The 26,596-nt window shown below is 45.5% G+C and overlaps 1 protein-coding gene across 8 annotated transcripts in view; it reads right to left on the bottom strand.

Moving 5' to 3' along the window:
* The window catches only part of EBF1 (EBF transcription factor 1), a 374,130-nt gene extending 348,660 nt beyond the window's left edge, over window positions 1-25,470 (bottom strand). For all 8 annotated transcript variants that reach the window (XM_035105765.2, XM_035105769.2, XM_035105766.2 and 5 more), the window contains exons 1-5: window positions 24,268-25,470; window positions 22,460-22,616; window positions 21,705-21,768; window positions 20,637-20,692; window positions 4,061-4,134 (exon numbers count right to left, since the gene is read on the bottom strand). In XM_035105765.2, coding sequence (XP_034961656.1) covers window positions 4,061-4,134; window positions 20,637-20,692; window positions 21,705-21,768; window positions 22,460-22,616; window positions 24,268-24,401 — 485 coding nt within the window. In that variant the 5' untranslated portion in view covers window positions 24,402-25,470. The remainder of the gene's footprint in view (window positions 1-4,060; window positions 4,135-20,636; window positions 20,693-21,704; window positions 21,769-22,459; window positions 22,617-24,267) is intronic.
* Window positions 25,471-26,596: the final 1,126 nt, after the last annotated feature.

Here is a 26,596-nt window from a genome sequence, read left to right as displayed (position 1 = left end):
CCTGACCATTAGCCATTTTGTCTAGGATGGGTGGGAACTTCAGTCCAACAACATCTAAATGGCCACAGGTTCCCCATGCTGGAATTGAAATCGAATGATCCAAAGGATCGTGGAGGGAAATGCACTGGAGATCCAAGCACAAAACCCCCACATCATGTCTCATTTGATGCCTAAGAGAGTGAGCAATGACATAGGAAGGCTCTGGATAAAATCTCTTTATCAGTCATGAATTCACTGAGTAGCCCCCCCCCCCAAAAAAAATCTTTATACTGTAATGGTGAGAATATCAGCCAGCCATACCCAGCAGTTGTAAGGATTTCTGCCCTGAACAATCTGAAACTTGTATAAATGCTAGGTATTTGTTCTGTGTACGTGTGTTGTTTGGGGGGGGGTGTTGTTGGGTCATTTAGTGCTCTGAGAATGATCAGTCTTGAAACCACCACAGAACAAAAAGCAGAGGTGAACCCTTCTGCTCAGAAGCTAATGATGATCTGGGTTATAGTGTGTTAGAACATGAGAAGGATAGCCCCAAAATAAAATAAAATAAAATAAAATAATACTGTAACCTGCAATGTGCTGCGTTAAGAGTACAGTATAGGAAGCTGCCCCTTGCAGATCTTGGGACCCATTCACATGACTGCCCTTTTTATTGCTGCTTCCAAGGGATGGTAACAAAGGGCCAGAACCTGAATTGTGCCAACTTCGAAGCCTGCCAGAAAGCAACCAGACAACTGTCTGATTAACTGCCATTTAATAGTAAACACAAGCTGACGATAACACACATTTTCTACAGTGAGAAGAGGACGATGCTCTTTAGAAGTCGGGTTGCACCTTGATATCTCTTTTGCACAATGGCCACTAACAAAAGTTAGCTTTGCAAGATTCCCCTCTAATATTCTTATCCTCGGCATTATTCTTATTTTTATCATCACCAAAAGAACCATCTCTTCAAGATACTTGGAAATCCTGTGCAGTAAACAACCAGCCGCCTGTAATCTCAATTCAGTTCTTTGCCGTTTCCACTCATCCAGGATTTCTCCTCTACATCTGAGCCCTTTGTTTCCTCCGCAACACAGTTCCTCCCATTTTGAAAATAATTCGGTTTTGGTGACATAAACTCAAAGTTTTATTGTGCCGTTAGCCTTGATCGAAGGCGCTGCTGAAAGTTGTTTGGGAATTAAATATCTAAAACAAGCTATTCTGAAGCACAGGGCCTTCACTATTTCATGTCTGGAATGAAGAAATTTCATCTTAGAGAGAGCAAGCTGTCTTTCACACCATATGGCTAATGGTAGTGCATAGCAATTAGCTGGGCTGATTAATGGGGAACAGACTCTAATTTTATGCTTATAATTGAGGCTGCATTTGAACCCCTGGTGCAGATTCAGCACATCCCAACTTCCACTTACAGCAGGCAGGGAAGCGAGTGGTAGAGAAACCAAGGCTGGAACACACACCCTCCAAACCTTCCTTATTGTTGAAAAGTGTGGTATCAGTACAACCAATCAGAGGTTTGTGTGATAAGATCAGGCAGCATGACAGAAAAAGAGCATCTTTTATAGTTTGGTCAACATCTACGAATGCTCACATTGGCCCTAAAATATTTTAACAGGGTATTACCCTCTTATTTCAAGCAACATGTCCTTTTCTGCCTGCATGCATTTGTAAAGCAGTGAGAAATTGCACATTTAAGAACAATGCAAATACTACATCAAGTAAATTCAGAATTTTGGCATAGAATGTTGTTTTCATGTCAAGGTATATTGGCAGCCCTGTAATTTACTGACACAGATATTAAAATTGGCTAACATCTAGTTATTTTTGCATTTTTGGTTTATTTAAAGTAAATATGTAGAGTTTTGTATAATTTAAGGAGAACAGACTACTGTGTGTTGGCACTATAAATGAAAGGAAGTCTTGTGGGTGTTAAAATTCCAAGTGCCATCTGTTCACACTGAAATCATGGGGAATTTTGTCACTATCGTCAGTAAAGCATGGTTGGCTTCTTATCTGATATAGTTGGAGCCCAGAGAAATCAGATTGAAATTTGTGCTGCTTAAATGTAAACAATGTTAAGTTCCTTCCCCACCCCCCACCCCGATGGGTGTTTTGAACTTTCTCCAAATTATACCCATTATATGCACTTCAATAGAACAATCGCTTTTCTCACCTCAAGGCGCTCTGAATTTTAACAGTGGCACAACAGCACTATGTGCTGTCCTGTATGGAGATATGGAGGAACTTCACCTGTTGAATTTCTGCCTGCTACACAGACATTAAGTAAAACTGTAAATGATCCCCATGTCTCACTTTTGGAGCCTAGGTTTTTATCCAATGAAGTTGTCTTGTTAGTGCAAGAATGACTTGCATTAAGAGGACTTTCTCTTCCCCCAACCACCCTGTCCCCCAATCTGTTATGGAGGTTCCCCCAAGCATCTGAGCGGATTGGGAGGATGCAGAGAAAGGAGAGGGAAATGAAGACTCATATTGCAGGTGAAAGCACTTGCACTCATGGGACGAATCCATTCGATCCAACCCCTAGAGACCTTCAAGAATACACTGTTTCATAATTGACACCAGAATTTCTGATAGTCATCTGGAGAACTTTCCCACTTTTCAATGTGGAGTATCCAGGTGAAAAAGAAGAAAGGTTCCCTGCACCTTCAATAGAAGAGGGAATTTCAGTCGCTGGAGCTTGTCATCCAAGCTTTTTAACTACTGAAATTCCCTCTCCTACACAGCAATCAAAGGAAAGGGAGCTCTGGGCCCGTTTTTTCACCAGGCCTCCTTACATCAGAGTTTCACTGCACAGAAATTCCTGAAATTTATTTTAAAAAATACTCACTGGCTTCATTGAAATTGTAGGGTCATGCCCATTAGCATGAGCTTAAGGATCTTGCTGAGAGTTTGTCACATGGCCTAGGAAAGAAAAGGCCTCGCCTATTCCCTTTAACAGAGATTTGTTCTGCAGCAACCAGCAGCAGCAGAGCTCTTCATGGCCTGCAGCTAAACCTACTCACCTGCTAAATGCTGCCAATCAAACTGCCATTAAAGGGACAGGCACAGGAGCCCAGTGCAAAAGCTGGCAGCACCCTAATGCAATTCTTCATGGAATTGGAAAAGCAAAAGACCCACATCTTTATTACTTTTTTAAAAGAAAGAAAGAAAGAAAGAAAGAAAGAAAGAAAGAAAGAAAGAAAGAAAGAAAGAAAGAAAGAAAGAAAAAAGATGCTGCGATCAGTTCCCAAATAGCCCCAGCAGAGTTGCTGTTGCTTAATTCTGCCAGATCCAAAGAAGCCAGCCCTGGATAGAAACACATGTGGAAATATTTCCAAACAAGGACAAACCTTGTGTGGAGCCAACGGCCCCTTATCCGAGGCTTCAAAATGGGTGTAAATTTGCTCCCATGAATGGTCCCATTGAAACGAAGATGCCATAGTAAACCTGAGCACCAGAGTCCTTGCGGCATCCAAGCCTTATGTCTGCATTACAGATATCATCACCTTGACCACAGACCATATTCCCTTCCCTGGCCCCCTTAAAGCGCCCTTCCCAGGCAGCCGAGATGGCATCTCGCTGCTGAGAATAAACCTGTAAACCTGTGAAAAGATGACAACATCCTCTGCCTTTCGGACCGGCTGAACGAAAGCCCGTCGTGATCCCAGGGGCCTAACATGGCAATTTTACTGCTGGGAGATTCTGCTGGATAATGACTCCTCCTCGAAAGGGAGCAATTTAGATGCTAACATTTTTGGTGTGACTATATTTTCCACACCTATTAAGGCTACAGTGTCTAAACGGAAGCTTTTCGTACATTGTTGAGGATTGAGCTGCAATAAATAATTGAAAATGTGTATGATGACTGGGACTTTGTTGCTAATTGCAGGCGTAAAACTGTGTTATTCTGGGCTTCTTGGAAGCAAAGGAAGTGATGCTTTTACATTCCAAAATACCGTAGTTACAGGATCAACCTACCTTCACCCCCACCCCCAAGCTTTCTTTTTTGAGACAGAAGTTAATTTTCTATTTGCTAATTAAATGGTGACAGGAGCTTTCTTACCTGCACATTATTTCATGGGTGAGCAAAACTCTGCACATTTCTGGGTTCTTGTCTTGGCCTTCATACACTATCGCCTGGAAAGAAAGAAAAACAGGAAGGGGTTTTTTATTTTATATATTTTATATTTTTAACCTGCAAAGTGAATGTGCCTGGAGAAAATGATCACCGACACAGCACATGAATGCATAACAATGTGGCAAGCCAGTTAGCTTTGCTTAAACAGACGGCATCCTAGCAGAAATTGCCTCGAGATTTGTTGCTGGAGAGTCCCAGAAGCAGAGCGGAGTGAGAGCTTTGCTCTGTGCTTCTCTCTCTCTCTCTCTCTCTCTCTCTCTCTCTCTCTCTCTCTCTCTCTCTCTCTCTCTCTCTCTCTCTCTCTCTCTCTTTCCCTCTCTCTCTCTCTCTCTCTCTCTCTCTCTCTCTCTCTTTCCCTCTCTCTCCCTCTCTTCTGTTTTAACCAATGCATTATGCACATCTTCAGAGCGGTGTGTAGGATAAGCTTTTTTAGTAGTCAAGACAACCACAATGTTCTTTTCAATTCAGAATAAAATATAAACTTAATAGCGGGGGGGGGGGGGCGCACGGGAAAACCAGTAAAGCTCAGAACACTATGGGGCCTATTCATAAAAAGAAAAAGTTAATATATTTTTAATTCAAAAAGCATGGCTGTACACTTAACTAGCTACTACCGGAGCACAGAACCTGATTCACAACGTGCTCTGTAAAACTCCAGCCTAGTTAACTATGCTAACAAATTAAAGGAGAGTAAATTCCTGTCAATGCAAACAAACAAGTTCTGGAAAACAAGAGACTAAGCCAGTAACACAGATGCTCCAATACCTAAAATGCCATGTCAGTATTTAAGTCTGCTTCATGCATTACCAGTATCTATTTAAGCATACACCTTACGTGACACAATATGTAAATCCAGGGTGAGGAGGTAGCGGTCGCCTGGATGTTGCTGTACTATAACTCCCATCATCCCTGACCGCCGGCCATGCTGGCTAAAGCTGAGGGAATCTGGAGACCAACCACACTCGTTAAGTCATCAAACACATGTTGGTCATAATGGGGAGATGGGGAGCCTTTGCAGGGAACAACTGAGGGGGTAGGGAAGGGCTGCTTAATCTTCCTCCCATCTGCCAGTGCTCCCCAAACCTCATCCCTTTCCCAGGCCAGGCATATTTCTAGGCTCAGATCTAGCTGGTCAGAAAAAAGGGGCAAGAAGCAAGCCACAAGGAGAGGGGGAGGGGAGAACTGGGCGGCAGCAGAAGGATTAAGCACCCTCATGCTATCCGCCAATTCACCCAGCAGTTGTCCCCACACTGGGGTCAGGGTTAAGTTTGACAGCCAGTGTTGGTGCAGCAGTTAGAGTGTAGGACTAGGAGCTGGAAGACCAGGCTTCAAAGCGCCACTTTATTAAGAAGCTCACTGGGTCACCTTGGGCCAGTCACCACCTCTCCGTCTAACCTACCTCATAGGGCTGTTGTGGGCATGAAATGAAGAGGGGGAGAACCATGTGCATCACCTCCTTGGAGGGAAATAAATGGGGTATAAATGCAATAAACAAACGAGCCCAGGGTTAGGAATGTGTTGGTTTCGGAGCATCTAGCTCTAGCCTAGGATGCATTAAATCAGTGGTGTCAAAACTTTTTTCAAAGAGGGCTAGATTTGATGAAGTGAAGGGCCGTGAGGGCCGACCAAAGTTGTTGACCTTTTTTTAGGGTTGAAGTTGTTGAGCTCTTATTTTAGGATAGAAGTTTTTGAGGGTTTTTTGGGGATTGAAGTTGTTGAGGTTTGGGGGGATTTTACCCCAGGGAATAAACTGCCACAGTGGGCTGGATTAAACCGACCAGCGAGCCAGATTAGGCCCCCGAAATGGACTTTGGACATGCCTGCATTAAATAAATGCCTCAAAGTGGTATGTGATCAGTACATGTTTACAAACATGCATGTTGCACATAGCCACAGTTGTCAGGGAGTGGCTCCCTGTCACGTGTTCTCTAGGTGGCCGGCCCAGATTTTTGCTGCCATGGAATGTGTGGAATAAATCACCCTTCGTTTCTGAATAGTGGGACTTCTAAGCTGTCCTGGTTTGTCCATTCCTCCTACTCCTGTACCTTTAAGGGTGCAGTCCTGCACATTCTGACTCTAAGTCGATGGAGCTTACAGCTGAGTCAATAAATAAAGCATCAGCCTGGGCTGCAAAAACTGACAAGGAAGGGGAAACTGTGCCACTATGCCATTTCGCACAGCAACATTCTACATTGCAATCACAACAGAAATTCATGCACCATCTGAAGGAAGTTTACAGTTTCCCCCCATAACATGTACACAAAGGGGGGGGGGAATATGACTGCACAACAAAGAGAAAACAAAGAGAATCTCAGGGAAGGACTTTGGGGCAGCACCCATGTCCCCCATCAGCTGAAGGGCCCCCAAACACTGCAGAAGTAATACACTGTTGCTATTTAAAGAGAAGGGATCCTCCATAAGACTATGGAGCCTAATGGGCTAGAACACAAAATCATTGGTCTGGCCCTTTAAAAGACTTTTTATTCTGCAGCAATCAGCAGGCAAAGATTTTTATGGCACAGAACTGCCCTCACCTGCTAATTGATGCTGATCAAATGGCTGGTAAAGGAACAGCTAGGCCGCCAGGGAGGGAGGGGGGGGGTCAGTTCAATAGTTGGCAACCCTAAAAGAAAAGGCTGGCTGCTGAAATCTGCAACAAGCTATTTATTGAGGTCCAATAAAAATGGCAAACAGCCTCATGCGGGGTATACTGCTGTGCGCGGGCATATGTTTTTGCAGGATGGAGCTCTGCATTTGCAATACTTAACCTTTTGTGCCATCTTGTTAAAGGTAGGCCATTAGTAAACTCCTTTTACTAGGGTGAGCAGATGTAGAGGAGGGCAGGGCTCCTGTATTTGTCTTTACTAGTAGCAAAGAAAGGGGGGGTGTTTTCAGCAGGAGCGGCTTATCTTGCGACGGCAAGAAAGCCTGCGTAGACTGAGACACCCTCCTCTACACAAGAGTTTTTTAAAAATACAGAAGCTCTCTTGTCCTTTGTCCTCATGTGCTCCAAATTCACCAGTAACTTAGGTGCTGCATAGAGGTGGATCTTCCTGTCCTCTGTCTCCAGTAATGAGTGAAATAGCATTTGTGGATGACCCAGATGATCTACAAAACCGCGTGTGCATCTTCCATGGGCAGACTTTGGTACTGTGGTGCCCTAAGCTAGGCCAAAACTTGGCACGCCAATCCTCATGCCATGCCAGGCTTTAGGAAGGAGGTAGGAGGGCTCTGTAAGGGTCCTACCTCCTTCCCAAAGCTAGGCAAGCAGTAACTAGGCTTTGGGAAGGAGGTGAGAGGACTCTAGGACCCTGTCAGAGCCCTCATGTCTTCTTCTCATAGCCATAGCTGCCAAGTTCTCCCTTTTTTTAAAGGGAAATTCCCTTATGCTGAATAGGCTTCCTCGCGAGAAAAGGGAAAACTTGGCAGCTATGCTCATAGCTGAGCAAGTGCTTACCAGGCTCCCTCTGCACTGGGCACCCAGTGAGGGGGGGGGACTGGTTGCACTGCCCTAAAACCACCTCTGCATCTTCCATTGATGCTTCTATATAATGCAAGAACAGTAAGAAAAAACAAAAAACACTGCCTTGGCTCAATCAGACCAAAGTTCTGCCTAGCACACTCTGTCTCCTGCAGTGGCCGAGCAATTCCAGTTATTCCAGGGGCCAGTTATTCCCACTGGCCTGTTCTTATGTCAGGTACACTGCTTCTGAACATGGGTGTTCCATTTAGATATTATTCATTCATTCATTCAAAATGGTTATAGCCTGCCTTTCCTTAATGAGCCCAAGGTACTTAATGATGCAAGTTGAAACAATAACTTAACCATTTAAAAACAATTTGGCAATGGAAAGAAAAACAACAGCTATAAAACATTAAAACAACAGAGAGAGTAAAATGTTTTTTAAATAAAAAACAACCATCAAAAACAATGTAACCGCAGTCCTTAAAACTACTTCAAAAGGGAAACAACAGTTTATGTCCCCAAAGCCTTCCTAAAAATGAAGATTTTGACTATCTGAAGGAAGGCCATTAGAGTGGGGGGGGGTGGAGGTAGAGAGTGGGATTAGCTTTCCTCAAGAGGGAGTTGTAGCACTTTAGGCAGCATAGTCATTGAATGACTTATAACTAGCTTCCTATTACAGGTTAGGCAATATTCATGTCTATGAGTGAATTGTTTCAAGATGTATACAAATAAATGCGGCTCACACCTAACTTAGCCCCGTACTCCCATTTGCTTCAAAGAGACAATGTATATTTACAATGTATCAGTAGATACCAGCCAATATCTACTGATGCTTTATTGATGTTTTTCATTATGCTTTATAGACATTTGTAGATAGGTTTCATTGCATTTTATGTTGTAAGCTGCCTTGATATATTTTATGAAAAACTGGGGGTCATAAACATTCAAATATATAAGTAAATAAAAATGCGCATAGCTCAGTTGGTAGAGCATGAGAATCTTAATCTCAGAGTTGTGGGTTCGAGCCTCATGTTGGGCCAAAGATTCCTGCATTGCAGGGGGTTGGACTAGATGACTCTTGTGGTCCCATCCAACTCCACAATTCTATGATGCCAGAGTTGCAGTCCACAGCATCCTTACTAAAAGGTACTGCATAAAAACTTTGCTTTTAAAAGTATAAGTCATTTCATGGCTCTGTGTGTGTGTGTGTGTGTGTGTGTGTGTGTGTGTGTGTGTGTGTGGCCAGCTCAAGCAAACTAGTACAGCTAAACAAGCGGAACAAAGCCATGCATAAAATGAGATGGCTTGGCACTGCGGTAACTTTGCTTTTGAAAAGGTTGCCCACTGAAAGCGATAGGAGGGGGTGAGGTTTGCCTGTGCAGCAGTCATGAATCTTAGCCGGCAAAAGTAATTGCTTAAACATAGTATTATCACACTCCAGTACGGTATACTATATTTTAATATGATTTAGTAGTGCTGTAAATAATAGCACTGATGTTGCTGTAGCTTTCTGCAGCCTTCGCACCAACGTCACTTTGTAAGAAAGCTCTAACAGAGCTTGTACAGAGGGACTTTCTCGGCATCTAACTTTATTGCAGAGGGTTGGGGGGGGGAGTGTGTCTTCCCTGGGCCCAGATCTTATCCCTTTCTCATCAACCAAGATCTTAGCTTGCATTTCAGAGGGATTTCAGCCTGTACTCCTTTGCATATATTGTTCCACTTGTTTCACCCACTGAGGCTTTGTGTACCAAGTGAGTTTCTCTTTTCCCTTTTGAAAAGCCACTGGCTTCCCATCCTGACATGCTTAGCAGGATCTGAGCTCAGAACTGCAAGGGGGAAATGGTTAGAGAAAGGGATGCAGCTCGGTAGCATTGCAAGTTAGTTGCATGCCGAGTCCAACCATCAGCACCTCTCATTTAAACAGATCTTGGGGAGCAGGGCTGCAAAGGATCGGTGCCTGAAGTCTTTAAGAACTGATGCCAGTTAGAGCACGTATCTGATCAACGTCCGCAGTGCCATCTGGGCACATGTCAGGGGGCCCCATGCCAGGGGTGAGAAGCAAAATTGTGGGAACCAACAAATGTTTAACTTTATACAGCCAGGCTAGTTTCCACACCCACACCCACACTCCCCTCTCTATATCCTTCATCCAGGCAACCTATAGGCCTGATCAGTGTTCAAGGATGCATTCCAGTTAGGCAAAAAAATACTTGAAGGTGTGAAATAGGGCTGCTGAGCGCCATTTAAGCCACATCTGGCTCCCACTACTGAGTTAGAGTGAACTGCACTGGGCTAGACAACTCCATATCCACTCACCTATTTACAGGCACATCTCACGGGCTTCAGTGGAACTTAGAGCTGATACATATTTTTCCATAATGGTGACTAACTTGAAAGCACTCCATGTCAAAATCCCTCTGTACGTGCAAAGCCAGTGCATGCAGATGAAGTGGGTTTTGGATGTGCAAGGAGAACTAGGGGTGTTTTGAAACACCCCATCTCCCTAAGGTGCCGTGAGGCAGTTTCACCCACGTGCCTCGCTGAATTGCTTGAACCAGCTCTAACTTACAAGTCTCTGGGCTTGGAAACACAGAGAAACCCTCATGTTAAAAGCATTTGTGGTGATCCAGAGATCTCTTGCAGATGAGGGGGATCTGCTGTGCAGAGATGCAGAAAAACATTCCCAGGAGTGGAGTCTTGCACACAATTAAAGTGAATGAGGAAACTACTCCATGTAAGGAGGTCTGGGTGCACACTGGAGTGCACACAGAGTTCTGGATCTGGGCCACTATATGTGCAAGTAAACATTATACTGCACTAGAATCATTGGTACTAATTCCTACATCAGATGGTGCTTTTAAAAACACACACAATGATAAAGTAATGTAGAAGTTTACCTGCAAATCATCATGACCAGATACAGGTTCATTTACTATAAATCAATTATTTAAATAAATGAAGTTTTAGTCCACTGTGATTTTTGCAGGTTTAGATACTTAAAGAAAAAAATCTTCCTAAAATCAAAAGGCAACATGAGTGATTGATGCTGTGGGGTTTGTATGTTATCAAGAGTGGGCTTTTTGACCGCAGGAATGGAAGAATACCAAAAGCTTAATTGCATTTGATATGTCAGGTTATCTGGGCACTGCCAAAAAGCTAGCGAAGCTGGGGCAATGGTGTTTTGCGCTGAATAATTGATTTTGCATTTAATACAGCACAGTAGGGCCCCAAAGGATCCCACCCCCTGCTTAAGTAAGAACTGAAAATGTTGAAGCCCCACCACTGTGCATGCTCAGCTGCCAATCTTGCCAGCACCGGAGTCAATGTGAGTTTAATTGCAGCAACATCAGCTTCACTAGCAGCTACAAATAAGAGCAAGCAAATTTAATTCCCTCCCTTTCTTCACTTCCTCTCCATGCATCTGCTATGCTTACTTAACCTCCAGGTACCTACTTTTTAAAAAACAAAACCCAGCTAAATAGCAATAATGAACAAACAGAGTCAACAGTGTGGTATCTAATCACCTGTCTGTTGTGTTTAACATCAGCAGTCCTTTTGCTTACGTGCATAACATCCTTAGCCTTGCGATGCACTAGGGGCTCACTTCAGTTTCTTTGCACTCAGCTATTATCAAGGCAACTGCATGTATTAAAACGGAAGACTCTTGCATGGTGGGGAGATGGACCCTGCCTACTTTTTTCAGCTCCCATTCTATGAGCCAGGTATAGAGGTTACCAAAAGTTTTGCATTTCCTTTAGGATTGCCAACTAGATAAAAGCAAAAACAACTCTCTCCTGACCTATAACAAAGCTTCGATTTGCATAAATCAGCAGGCACCACTTTTGCAGCTAAGCATTATCACCTGCCAATTGCTGCCTATCAAACTGTGCTTGGAGAGAGAGCTGCATGTGGAAATTTAAAAGTTGGCAACCCTAACCCCCCCCCCTCTCTCTCTCACACACACACACATGTTGGGTTGTGAGATGCACCATTTGTTCATGCAGAAACAGTGTAGTGCACATGACCAACATCATGCAAAAGCAAGAGCATGCAAAAATGGGACAGGCCATGCTCTCAATGGCCAAGTCCCATTAACACTTTGCCTGCTGCAGAGTGAAATCCAGTCAAAGGGGAGGAAAGAGACCGTCTTGGGCAGAGAAATTGCAAGAAGTGGTCCTTAAGCTGGCATTACTTGGCTAAACTTGACATGCGAGTGGGCAAACATGCCCTTTCCATGTCTAGAATGTTGCAGATATTTAATTTGTTAAGGACCTGTGGAGAACAGCCTCGTTATCCTTCCCTTCAGACACGTCCAACAGGTAGATCATGATCTACCGGTAGATCACTGGACATCTGTGGTAGATCACTGGCTCCCCCCAAAGAAGCTCAACAAGTTTGGCTCCCCTAAAAGAAGCTCATCATTTTTCCCTGCACCCCTAAAAAACGTGGCTTTCCCCCTCCCTAAAAAAATGTTCAACAACTTTAACCTGAACCCCAAAAGGGGGTAGATCACTGCCAGTTTTTAACTCTGTGAGTAGATCGCAGTCTCTTGGGAGTTGGCCACCTCTGCGCTTGCACCATTACCAAGATTTATTCAGAAGAATAAGTTTGCAGACCTCTAAGCCGCAATGAAGGGCCTGGAAGACCAAAAGAATCCCCCCCCCAGTGTGTGAATTATCAGATAACAGGATACACAGGGTGCCACTCTATTTTGGCTCTCTAAGCCACTCTTAGGATGTTACCTCTTCTCGCAAATGGCACAATATAAGAAGTGTGGGGTTAGCTTACAGTTGCCGTCTGTGCTCACAAACCATGGCGGCAAACATTTACAACAGTTGGTTTCAGGACGGAAGGAAGAACAGTCTCAGATCTTTGCAGCTGACAGAAACTCAGGTCCCACTACAGGAAGTTGCTAAATTATGATTCCTTTAAACACACACACACACACACACACACACACACACACACACACACACACCACCCTTCTATTGTAAGCATTAAATGAAAATGGTATTTTGATCTAAATACAGTATTTCCAAATATTTTTCATGCTCTGTTCATGAACCTAGACCTCTGGTGGGATAATTGTCAAAGTTATTCAGAGCTCTATTCCAGTGAAACCCAGTTACAAAAGGAGATCAATAAATTAGGAAGAAGTGAAGTAAAAGTTCCCCGGTATAAAGTTAGACTACTGTAGTACTAAAAATAATTTTGCAAATGTACACCATAACCCACATGGGTAAAGAAATAAACAACCATGTGATGCGATTTCCTCCCCGGTGTGGGTGTGTTTGCCTTTTATAGTTTTAACTCTGGGGTATGTCTTGATAGGAGGTTGGAAAACTATATTAAAAAGGCAATTAAATCCTTTCCCCTTACCTCCAACTAGGACCATTATGTTTATTAATTTAGAAATCACTTTTAATAAATGGCTTTTAGAAGACATCTGAAGGCAGCCCTGTTTAGGGAAGTTTTTTAATGTTTGATGTTTTATCGTGTTTTTAGTATTTTGTTGGGAGCTGCCCAGAGTGGCTGGGGGAACCTAGCCAGATGAGCAGGGAATGAATATATATATAACTACTACTTATTAAAAACATTTCTATCCTGCTCTTCATTGCTAGTGATTTCAAAGTGGGTTACAAGTTAAAAGCAACATAAAAAATACATATATTCCGGCGTATAAGATGACTGGGCGTATAAGACAACCCCCAACTTTTCCAGTTAAAATATAGACTTTGGGATATACTCACCGAATAAGAAATACGACCCGGCGTATAAGACAACCCCCGACTTTTGAGAATATTTTCCTGGGTTAAAAGTAGTCTTATACGCAGGAATATACAGTACTCAGCCGCTTAAGAACAGGAGCAAATGCACTGCAACCCGAAGAGGTAATGACAAATAGTCTGAAATTAAATGTTTGTTGAGGAAGGCCTGAGCAAAAAGTCCAGTCTTAAGCTGGTGCCAAAAGCAGAACAGGATCAGCATCCATCCTATTTCAAAAGGAAGAGCATTCCAAAGGCAAGGTTCCCTCACTGAGAAGCCTCTCCCCCACAACACTGCCAAACAAATATCAAAAATCGGTGAGGCTGTTGAGAGCCACCTTAGCTGACTTTAATATACAGGCTGGTCTATAGGGGAGCAGGTGTTCCCTCAGGAATCGAGTTTCCAAGTTGTTTGGGGCTTTCTGTACACAAGTACCAAAACCACGAAACTGGCTCAGTCACATATTAGAGGCCACTGCAGTTCTTACAGTGCTCGCTGCAGGCCGCCCCTGACCAGAGGTGGATTTAAGGGAACAGACTTGTTCGCCCACACTGGGTGCCAAACCGAGAGGGAACAGCAACAACGGTGAATAACAGAAAGTGAGAGGTGGGAGGGGGTGATATTTGGCGTTGCACAGGGAGCCACTGAAATTTTGAAGCCCACCAACTGCTCTGACAGGAGCCTAGCCACATGCAACAAAACTCCCAGGGCAGCTTCACATAAGAGTAATCCAAACGACAGGTTATCAGCACATGGACCACAGTAGCCAGGTTCTCCCTGTCATGGGACGGCAACAGCTGGCGAACCAGCCAAAGCTGAAAAGAGGTGCTCCTCAACAACAACAATTCTAGGAGCAACCCAAACTATGCACTGGTTCACTCAGTAGGAGTGCAACCCCCTCCAGAACAGGACCTCTGTCTCATTGGGATATATGTCAAACCACACTGGGTTGTTTTTTAAAGCACATATTTGGATATTCCAGCTGTCCTTGTTATTACACAGGCACTAACTTGTTCCATTAGCTGCAATGTTACTTAGGAGCAACTAACTTTAGCTGGATTGGAGCCCATGGCTTGTATCCAACAATGTTGCTGAGCAGGCAGTAAGGTTTTCATCTGCAGAATAGGGCAATAAACTGTTTTTTTAGCAATTTCTCCCCACCCACTCCTCCAAACCTCTGCACCGTATTTATAGCAGGTGAGGGGGGCTGCAGGGATGGGTGGGAGAATTGCCCCAAATTGCCAAAATCCCCCCTCTGCTGGCCGCAGTCTTCTGTTAGCTGAACAACACCACTGGATATAACCCAATGTGCATAAATGGTCACAAACCAATCCCTATGTCCCTATGTCCAGCAAATTCTCTCTTACTACTTGGGATATCTGAGTGCTATCTAACATTATGCAGACAAATGGGTGTCCAGATAAAAGAAGCCTTTTATACATCAGGTTGCATCCATAGGTCTATGTCTGGAGAAGGGGCACAGGGTATTTAGATAATCATAAAATACCAATCATAAGGGTTCAGACTATCATGTTGTATTGATAAAGCCTTGGAAATATTTAGGAATGAGTGCTTAGATTCTGGATTAAAATAATTTCCACTTGCAATATTTAACCAGCCACTAATTCTGATTTCCGGCAGCAGAGCAGCCTCTCATTATTTGCTATAATATTTTAATAGGTAGAGCAATAAGGGATTGCCCAGACTGGCCCCCAAAATATAGCGATTATTTTTCTTGCTCAACAGCCCTAAACCAAAAGACACTAATCATTGTTCCCATTCCCTCGTCCCTGGCATGTTGGCTCACTAATCAACTTGAATTCACATGAATTAAATAAAATTCTTGCCCCCCTTAATATGTTCATTTTCAACGCTTCTCAAACATTCACATGGAAACAACTCTAGCGTAAATATCCCAGAACAAATGGCTGTATATTATACAGGAGGGAGCAGTTGGGCTGCCAGACTGGGAATGCACTAGGCCATCTGGCCCAGGCAGTCGCTCCAAAATCCTCAGCTTTGTTTTCACCCCTAGACTCCAAACAACACATTTTCCACTGTGATGAGTTTACATTTTCCCAAACACACAGGTCCTGATCGTGCATGCAAATTTCAGACTTCTGCATTCTTCTCCGTATGAGGAAATTAAAATCACCTGCACTTTCTGACATGCAACCAAAGGAACACCGAAGCTGCTGGAACCTGGCTCGATTGCAAACTTTCTCTCTTGCGTTTTCAAAGACGCATTGTGCTCAATAGCTCAGATTCTGCCGAGTTCCTTTCTGAATGGATTCATAATATTTTAATCTCCTATGTGCCAGCCACAGAACCATGCAATATGCTGAGTGGAGAGCTGATTGAATACCTGTGTGCATTGGCACAGCAGGATCATGGCAAAAATGGAAAACTACATATGTACCATGTGCATCATACTCAGAGGCAGGGAGGGGAGGGAACAGACATCTATAGAGTTATCTGTATTTGAAACAATGTTTGATTTAGCATCTAGAATGCCTTACATGGGGGAAAGTTCTGCAGGAAACAGCTCTACTTATTTCTACGAAGTGCATTAGGACTGAACTGTGAGAAGATCTGCTCTCAGCACTGAAGAGAACTTAACGTTGTTCAGTGAAGGGTATTGTTTATCAGGTTGCATACATGTATATTTACATGCACATCATTCCAGAGCTGAGAAGCACCCACGGCATCCAGCTTTACATTGCCAATATGTCCAGTGCCAAGTGCGATATAGACACATAAAACACAACATGATACATGCACACACTTGAAGGCCTGACCAATGTTAAAACTTCAGGGACAAATTCACATGTTTGGGGCAAGGGACGTAAGATTGGGTGTTTGCCTATATGCATGCAGAGACAAAATTAATGCCCATAAGCCTAAATCAACTCTCACAGAAGACCAATTTGGGTAAGCTTTGTCACTACAGTATACCAGGATCCAAGTCTAATTTTTTAGGCAGCATCGGAGACTGCTAAAAATAGAAAAGCAGGTACTGTCCCATTTAAGCCAACAATGGCTTATTCATGAGTAATTATTTCAAGATTTCTACCCAAAACATACCCTTGTCTATTCTTAGGCTTTATTTTATTTTTTTGAAAACATACAGATGAAGTTGGGATAATATCCATGACTCATAAAACACTATTATGACCAGCTTTATTTATTTTTTTAAAAAAGCAGTATCTCAAGCCCAGCATCTGTCCATGACTTTCATACAGAGAGTCTCAAGCATGTAGACATTTAAACAAAGAAAGAATACTAATACTGATACAAATGAATGAAAGTGATTGCAATCACTGTGGATAATAAACCAACTATCTATTAAAAGTTTACTTTTCTGAATTAAATGATTACTATAGTTCAGTTACCTACATGCTTATGTCAGTATCACTATAGATTTAAACCACCCTTTCCCTTCAATGGTGTCTCTTCACTGACACATTCCCAGAGGCAAAAGGGACAACCTATTTGTTCATTCCTTCCAGTAGTTTCGACCTCATCAGACCAACACGGCTACCTACCTATTTGTTCATTAACCTTTTCCCAAAAAAATTAAAAAAAATTGCAACAAATGTCTTTGAAACAGTGACTGCCGTGTAGGACAGTCATTGTTGACGAAGGCACATGCGCATGTCTCCCGCCGACGCCACCCCATTAAGGCATGCATGCTCCTGCCACAGTTTCATTTCGGAGTCATCATTCCATTATCCAATTTGTTCTGAGTTGTGTGTACTGGAATACTGCCCCTCTAAGTAGGTTGACAATATATGTTTAACTTGCATTAAAGATTAAAGGATTTTTTTTTCAACCAGGCTTTGCACAATTTAATTACAAGCTGAAAGTTACTCGGGAGTCTCCTATACATTATGCACACTCTGCGCTAAACCGCTAGCGATGTCTCCACATTTCGACACGTTGGCAAGCCATATGTAGCACTGACCTTCCTTCCTTGCTTAACTAGCGCACAGGCTTCAAGACCTCCCAAGCAAATTTGTTTCCAGCAAAAATTTAGCAAGCGTCTTTGCTTTCCAGAAATAATAATCAGATCACCACACACACAAAAACTGATACAGCCACTGATTATCTTTAAAGGCACATGTGCCACTGCTGAGCACATTCACGGGCCTAACAATGAAGCAAATAACACAACACACACTTGTATCCACCAGCTTGCTGTTTTCTACATTCACATCCAGAAGAGGCTTTTAATGTAGTTCTGTATCAACATTCTCCCTCAAATCTTGGTTCTGTCTATGTTATTTGTCAGTGAAACTCTTCGATCCCACCCCAAACTCAAAAAAGGGACTGTATTTTTTCCTCACTGCAGATTTAGATACAGAAGGGGGTGGGGGAATTGAGACATCCACCAAAGGTGTTTATAGCCTGTAATATCTATACAGTATTATAAATGCTACAAACAAACAAAGGCTGCAATTCTGCATTCAGGCTGCTTAAATCTCACTGTAGTCAATGGTATTTAAGCGAAGGATTACAGACTATTCACCTTTTATTTTCTTAAGAAAACTCACAGATGATTTGACAACAATGCAATCATAAGCAAAGTGCCTTGTTAAGGAAAGTGCTTTAAAGCTATAGAAACTCAAATAGTCGCTTTCCACCAGGGGATCATAATTATGAAAGGTGGAAACATCATCTCTTGCATGACTGTAATATAAAAGCTGTTCAATTATAATGTTTAATGGTATTTTTGTAACAATTCCTCATGAAATACACAAGACACACCCCAAAGCACTATTAGGGCTTCTGCCAATTTAAATATGAGCTCACAGATCCATTTTCAGCCAATTCTGTTCACCACTTTTTCGAGACTTGCTGGTAGAGAATTGTTCCTGTTTTTGTTTCAGCCCCTGCTACAGACTTTTTCAAAAGAGTATCTTTCAATTAGCTGTATCTGAATGATGGAATTGTCTAACATAATTACTTCATTTTTTTCCATTTCTTTTTCTTTCTATTGTAAGACAGCCATCAATAGCAGGAAAAGATGTTTAGGGACCATCAAAGACAGTGTTCTAAAACAAACTCAGCACTTTGACCTTTCTGGTTTGGTGTCAAAAAGCTACCAAAAACAAAGCCAAGCAATAAAAGTTTTTGAAGGCAGAATTTAAAACACCCAGAAACTGGTTTATAAATGTGTGCGAATGTTGGAGATTTTGTCTGACCCTTTTAAAGTGCAGCAACCCCCACCCACCCACCCACACACACACAAAAAACCTTTTTTTAATAGATAAACAAAACTTGAATAGGACTATGTACCTCAACTGATTGATTACCTACTTTCAAATGTTTAACATGAAGGCTAATCAGATCTGATTTTAAAGTCTTTTAATTTTAGATTTTTAAAAAATAAATAAATGTTTTTAATGAAATCAAAGTGCAAAAATATTGTGATTTAGGGAGGCAAAAGTATTGCCTCCTGTTTTGGTTCTCTCTCTGTCTGTGTCTCTGTGTGTAGCCTTTTACCTGCAAACACAATTGCTTGGCTTTGAGTATGTAAGCTACACACACACACACACACACTTGAGCCTTCTGAAGCAAATATCATACACAAAATTAGCCTGCATCACAGGAACAGCACCCCATACAGTATTACAAATTAAAACTAGGCTTGTATTTGAACGTAGCATTTCTAAAACAGTCATTTAACCTCCCGGCATACATTTCAATGCCTAGTTATACAGCTGCAAAGCTCTAATGATTTAATCGCTGTCCCCACCCCCACCCCCCCAAAAAACAACAACCAAAAAACACTAGCAATGTCATTGCAAATAAGCGAAGGATAAATATTTGCTACACTGGCTGGTTGCTGTTTTTGCGTGGCTGTGTTTGTTTTCTATTTCTTTTCATTCGTATAATTAAAGTGAGTTGGGGGCGGGGGGGGGAGAAGAATCCTGTGATCTGAACGCCTTCAGGGAGTAGGAAGCCGCACTTTATTTATTTCAAACAGCAACTGTGCCTAATTAAAATTTAGGATTTGGGGGGAGACAAAATTAATCTCTGTGTGTGTGGCAAATAACATTGCCCTCCCCGCCTCTCCTCCTCCTTCTCCTTCTGGCCGCAACCCGATCTCAGTTCCTTATTTGGCCCTGGCCCATTAGAGAGGTTGGCGAGGAGTCTGTGACGGCGATCCTGTACCTTTAAGGCGGCGGCGGCGCCTTCACCCCGCCCTGGCTCCCGGCCAATCTAAAACCGGGAGCAGGAGGCGCTTTGCCCATCTCAGCCAAACGCCGATTCCAAGGCGCTCTTTCGCCTGAGCTGTGCGCGGCTTGCTCTGGGCTCTTCAGCTGCAGGCGCGCTTTCCTTTCCAAGCGGATGGACTTCATCCCTCGCTCTCAGAGGCGAGATCTCCGTCATCTCATCGCTCCTGCTTTAGGCGGACTTTCCCCCTTTCGGAGGTTTCAGTGCCATCGCTTAAGCTCTGTGCTCTAACCGTTAGGACTGTTGGCTCTCTCTTCTACCTGGACTTTAAGAGGCTAGGAATTTGGAGTAGTAAATGTGAGGGTGGGAAGGGTCCTCAAGATCATCTAGTCCAATCCCTCGCAATGCAGGAATATATATAGTTGTCCCGTACAGGGATCGAACCAGAAGATGAGGCGCGTTTGCAAACTCTGGCCGGTGTTAGAAAATATCCTCTGGCTCTCGCCCAAGAAATCAGGTCTTTGTGGGACTGGTTTGGATAGGAGTTTATCAACTTCACCGTGCAAAGCCAGGATCCGCGCACAGGCAGTTGGACGGGTCTATGGAGCCAAGTGGGGTTTACTTCGGGGTAAACCTGGGCAGGACAGCAAAGGCTCTGAAATTGAATTGGTATCCTGGGATGGGGAGAGGAGAAAAGCCCAGCCCCCTCTCCTCTCCTCCCCTCCTTCGACTAATTTGCTGATCTGTGTCAAGTTGCCCGAGGGGCTGCGCCTTCCCCCAGGAAGAGGGACTGCTGGGCTGCCCGCACGGCCTTTCGCAGCGCGCGCACACAAAAGCAGTCGCACGTTACGCGCCTTGACCTCACTCGGCGCGCTCCCCACGTCGATCGCCGGCTCCGCAATTCTGGGGACGCACACAGGCAACCAACCAACTGGCCCCCCGAGCCACCTCCCAATCTCAGCTTCTTGCAACCCGCGGCGAACCGAACCAAACGCGTTGCCTGCGCGCCCCCTCCAACCACCCCAGACACAGCTTGATCTCTCCGAGGGAGAAAGTATACAGGCACGAATTAAGACGGGAGGAACTTACTTGTTTTGTCATGGAGTCGATTAAGCGGACATAAAAATCCTGTTCTGTTCTGATCCCTACGAGCAGGAGAAGGGGAATGGGGAGTGGGGAAGAGAAATAAATTAATCAAGAGCGTCGTTACGATAAATAATGCAGAAAATGACAAAATGGACAGATCGGTGTTTTCTTGAACTTCAGTTACCCGGCTGTCCAGGAGCAAGAGGGAAGGGCCTTGGAACCGATTGTCATAATAATCACCATTATTGTTACTGTTATTTATTGTCATCATTACCAACCACAACCCTAAAAAAAAATTGGGGGGATGGATCGCGAAAATAATAAAAAGGACGTTAGCATTCCGAAAGCAAGTGAACTCGGGTTCAAATTGTCACTCCAGCATGCACACAAACACCTCGAAAACACCCCTCCCTTCTTTTTTCGGATGGCGCGTAAAGGAGAGATCTTCCTCGATACATCTTCCGGTGTCCCTTTGCCCCCATCGGCTCCAGTCTGATTTGTCACCCCGCCTTAACACCCCACCCCACCTCACATACATACATATATATAATTATAAGGGAGAGTGGAGGCGAAAATAGAGTTTCCCCTCTTTTGCTTGAGTTTGACTGCATGGTCGTAGCCAAAAAAATTGGGGGGGCAGACCTTTTATTAGGGGAGCAGGCCTTTGGGGGACAGAACCACCGTTTGCTATGTATTTTTATTGATTTATATTGATTTGGAGGGGGGCAGCTGCCCTTTCTTGCTCCGCCTTGGCTACGTCCATTTTTGACTGACCAAAGTGGAACGTTGTGTCTGGTGAGCTGGAAACAGGCAAAGCGAAAGCAGTCGCCACGTGGGGAAGGAAAGAGAATCTGTCCTGTCTTATGGGACTACTGGAGAGGTGGATTTTCCCCCCTTTTCTTTTCCTCCGATCCATTTCCCCACTAAAGCATCCAGACGAGTCGAGCCCTTCTCCCCTCCCCGGCTTCTCACTTCCAGGAGTAAACAGTTCACTTGAGCCAGGGAGCTCCCTAGAGCTTTTCAAGCCGCCGCGAGCTGTCAGAGTTGGGCAGAGCCAGGAAAGGGGCTCACCATTGCTGTAGAGGAGCTGCAGCCGGTAATGGATCCCGTTGTTCGTCTTTTCGCTGTTGGCTTCCTGAATGGAAAAGGGGCGCACACATATAAGAACGATCGCAGACCACTGGGACGCTCCAAACTTACTCTACGCTTTTCTTTACTTTGTTCTTACCGGTAGTTTCTACACACAAACACACATACCGCTTTCTCCCCCCTTTTTTCCCATTCAAGCGGGGAAGAGAGAGAAGCCTGGGGCAGGGCTGCAACAGAAGAGAAGCCCACGAGGGTCCTCTGAAGCCCAGGGATGGAGGGGGCACGCCTTGATGTCACGAAGACAATCGACGGGGTGGGGGCGTTGTAGTGGCATGAAGTTGACAAACTGGCTCAATTGGGGTGCAGGTTCTGAGGGGAGAAAGGGACCCTGTGAGCGTTTGGAAGGTGAATCGTCCGGTAGGGATTTTGCAGAGGCAATGTAATGCCCCCGCTCCCAATACCGTGCAAAATAGTTGCAAAGCTAATTTTAAGGCATGGAGGTGTGGAATTGCGCTCCCTCCCTCTCTCTTTCTCTCTGGTGATGGGCTGTGCAAGGGGCATAGCTGCCAAGTTTTCCCCTTTCTCGCGAGGAAGCCTATTCAGCATAAGGGAAAATCCCTTTAAAAAGGGATAACTTGGCAGCTATGGCAAGGGGTGGGGGAGGGTTACAATTCGCAGGTGAGGCAATCGGAGCCTCTTCACCACCCACCCACCCTGCACTTCACACGTTCACTTACTTTCTCCTTCTCCACGAAGCCCACGAAGGCGGTGCGCTCGATCTCCACCGGCTGCCCCTGCCGGTCGTACAGAGCCAGCACGAAGTGGAAGAAGTTCGATTTCCTCAAGTTGGAAGGCGGCTGCTTCTCGAAATGAGCCCGGGCCAGGCCCACCCCGCTGCGGCCAAAGACACACACGGTTAGAGAGCCCCGAGGCGGTCCCAAGACCCTCTTAACCCCCATCTCCAAGGGGGTCTCCCACATACCACTCCTGCCAGCCTTTCTAGTCACCCTCGCTGTAGTTAGGGCACTAGACGCCACGGAGTAAGGGGCGCCGGGGCTAGCGAGCCGAAAAGCACTCGAAGTCCCGCACGGCTTTCTAAAATGCCCAGCAAGCTTTCGGGTCACAGCTCAAGGGCCCTCACCCACGTCCATTTCAGGCCTGGTCCTCCTATTCTCCAGTAGAAAATTATGTGAAACTCACTAGCCCAAGGGAGAAACCAGAGCAGGTGGCTCAGTCCTACAGGGGAGGCAAACTTATTGATTCCGCTATTTTGTTGCCTTTCTTTCTTTCTTTCTTTCTCTCCAGTGTTGGAGCGCCTGGCTCTTTGGAGCCAGAAAGGAAGATGCTCTCCAAAGTGATTATGATTTTATTTTTTAAAATGAAATCCTTATTTTGCTCCTGAACTTCCCCAGCAAACCTTCTATTTCCACTTTGTAAAGCTCAGGTTGAATTATAGATTGCTTTAAGCTGCCCGAGATAGCTGAGCTTTGCTTTCCCAGCGCTGTTCTTTCGCAGTCCCCTCCGCTCTGGCCTCAGCTGTCAGGGAAACCCGCCATGTGCCTAATCTTTCCGCCCGAGCTTTTAAGAGCGCCTCTGGCTCCATCGCCTCTCCGGTGGGAACCATCCCGCCACAGGCTGCCTAGGAAAACTTTAAACATTTCAACCTTTGGGTTGTCCCTGCAGAACTTTCCCTTCCTCAGAGGGGCTTTTTTTTCTTGGGGGTGGTACTGGGCAGAGAAGGATGGACGTGAAATACAGCCGAACATGACTGTTAAAACCGAGAGTTGGCTCTTGGTTCCGGATCCGTCTTAGCAAATGCGCCCCAGGCTGCAATCCGAACCGGGGCTGGCTTGGAGGCGAGTCCCACAGCAATAATTCGGACTTGCTTCCGCGCAAACACGGACAGCAAGTGGGGTGTGTGAAAGAGAATGATGTAGAAATGTCCGGGACAGAGGCTTTGCAGAATGCAAGGCTGTGGAGGGCGGGAAGAGCATCCGCGGAGGAGGAGGATGACTCCCAATAAATATTGCAAAGGTTTTGCAGAAGGGACACACACACGCGTCTAGCGTTGTGCATCTAGAAAAGTTCATTGCCTGTTGCAACTCATACACAAAAATCGAGGCTCTGGGAGGGAAAGGGGATCAATTCGCATTAGTGCTTATATCTTCTGGAGGGCTATGCTGGGGAAGGAAGAGTGTTGCACCTATTAATGTAGCTTTTTTTGAGAGACGGTTATGAGACTGGGGGCATCGGAAGAGTAAACAAATTGTGGAAACCTTTTTGGGGAGGAGGAGGGAAAATGGAAAGTGTGAGCGAGAGACAGAGAACGACGTGTTTGCCCAACTAGGAAGGAAGAGCCAACGCGCGTAAAGACGCCACTGACAAGGCGCTTGCAACAACAAAAAGTGCCCCCAGCGCAAAAGTCCTGCAGGCAAAAAGTCGGTTGCGGAGAGCTGGTGTTGCTGGAGAGGTAGCCTGCCGAGACAGGAAGGGAGAGGAGGGCAAGGCAAGGGGAGCGAGGGATGCTGCGCCAGCGCCTACGTACCTCTGCGCGGCCGTGTTTGCATCCAGGACGCCGGCGCCCTGCATCCAGGTCCTGACCGCGTTCATGCCCGCGCCGAGGGGCTCTTCCTTCATGCTGCTCCCACTCCGCTGAATGCTTTCCTGGATCCCAAACATGAATTAAAAGCAACCAGGACCCTCCCTTCTTCTTAAAAAATAATAATAATATAGATCTAAGAGAGAGAGAACGACAACAACACAAAACACAACAACAAAGAGTAGTGTTGATGATAATAAATCGCCAGAGAGTGTTTTTTTTTCTTGCTTGCTTTCTCTCTCTCTCTCTCTTTCTCGCTCTTTGCTTTGCTTTCTTTCTTTTTCTCTGGAACCGCTGCTGGAATCAAAGCAAATCAGAGAAAATCAAACACAGACATTGAAAGGGAGAAGCAGCAGCGGCAGCAGCAGCGGGGGAGGAAAAACAAAACGAGCGAGAATCCAGAGGGGGACCGAAATCGCCCTCCCCCGGGGTTGGCCGCGGATGCTCTTGGCTTGGCTGGTGGCGAGCTGGTTCTTGTCGAGGCTGCGTGGCGGAGTGGCCTTTGGAGCAGCAGAATAACAACAATAATATTTTTATTTTAAAAAAAAATTAACGATGATGATGATGGTGGTGGTGACGATCGTTTGTTCGCTGGCCGGGATGGCTCCAGAAGCCGGAGGACGAAGGCGCCGTCCCCGTTCCGCGCCGAAGTCACCCTCTTTGGGATCGCCGGAGAAAGAAGGCAGTTTAAGAAACAATAGGATCGACTGGAGCGGCGGCGGCTTTGGCTGCGGCGGCGGCGGCGCCCTTGGCTACCTCAAGTGTCATTTTCCAGTGACAAGAGAGCGGCAAGTTTGCTGCCTCCCGCGCGCTCTTCTTTCTGGTGCCTTTTCTTCAGCTTTTCTTTCCCTCCAGCCAAAGATCTTCCCCCCTCTTTCTTTAATATGTATATATTAATTTTGCTTTTTTTCGTTCTCCGGGGCTCCTCCGTCTCCTCTGTCTCTCTCCTGCCTTTCTTCCCCAGCGCAGTAAGCTGCCTGCCTGCCTGCCTGGCTGGCTGCTGGAGAGAGCGAGAGAGGAAGACACGCCGGCAAAGGTAAGCAGCAGCAGCAGCAGCAGCCTCCGCGGGTGGACGGCGATCCTCTTGGCTTCTTCCCTCCCCCCTTCTTCCCTCCCCCCCACGCGCTCGAACCGGAGTGATTTGCAGTCTTTCCCAATGGAATCCGCTTCGACTCTCCCCGCAGCCAAACACGAGCGCAGCAGCCCCAGCGGGCAGGGGGCGGGGCCCGACTGGGGCCCGGCACCGCCCTCATCATTTGCATAGCGTCACAACTTCCTCGGCCGCGCCGCGGTTCGCCAATGGGCGGCGAGGAACTCCGAGGTGCGTCGCGCGGCGGGCCGGGGGGACACGCCCCTCTCATTAGCATCGCCCCGCCCCTTCGCCTCGCCGGGAAAAGACCGGAGAAAGTTGCCAGCGAGGGCGCGAGAGCCGCGGGCGGCTAGGAGGAAGGAAGGAAAGAAGGAAGGGGAAAAGGGGACAGGATCGGGTTGGGAAGAGGCAGGATAGGAGTGGAAAGGCGCAAATGCAGGCGGAGAGCAGCGCGCTTGCTCTCCGGCGCCTCGTGGTGTTGTTTTTGTTTTAAAACGCGTGGAAGTTTGGGATGGCGAGGCGCGCCGTCGAGCAACTGATTCCTCGCTCTTGGCCTCTCACGATCCCATCGCTAAGCCAAAGGCGGCTGCGTTTGGGTTTCTTTTTCCCTCTCTAGCACATCGAGTTAAATATTTCCAATATAGCAGCCTTCCCCAAGTTCCCACCCGATCGAAAGAGGCGAGTTTGCCCTCGAGGTTTCGTCCGCCGCTCGTCCCAAAGTTACGTGCCCAAGGTACGGGTGGTGTTAATTTCGTGCTGTGCAACCCCTCAACCAACCACAAAAAAATTAAAATAAAATAAAAAAGAGGAACGTCCTCCAATGCTGCCGCCGCCGCCGTTGTTTTGCGGGCCTCAGTGACAGGCTCTTCCGACTGGATAAAACCACCACCCCACTTTCCATAATGGAGGCGATTTTGTGAGCACAGCTGTCACCCACCACCAAGCTGGTGTCCCTCTTTAAAAAAGAGCAGATGATCCGTCCACATTGTTACATTTCACTCTCACGACCAATTGTACAGTTCCTCCCCCCTCACCCCATCATCGAGAGATTCGTGGGATTTGTTTCTAATTTATAGTCGGACGAGGTCATAAGGCAGATGCCTGCAAAAAAAACCGAAACAAAAGCACCCACACAAAATATGCCTTGTGTTTTTTAAAATAAGAACCCGTCGTTCGGAGTCTTCG

Source organism: Zootoca vivipara, chromosome 2 (genome assembly GCF_963506605.1).
Source record: "Zootoca vivipara chromosome 2, rZooViv1.1, whole genome shotgun sequence".
Taxonomy (NCBI): Eukaryota; Metazoa; Chordata; class Lepidosauria; order Squamata; family Lacertidae; genus Zootoca; species Zootoca vivipara.
The sequence above is the reverse complement of the archived record's forward strand: the minus strand, read 5'-3'. Positions and strand labels throughout refer to the sequence as shown.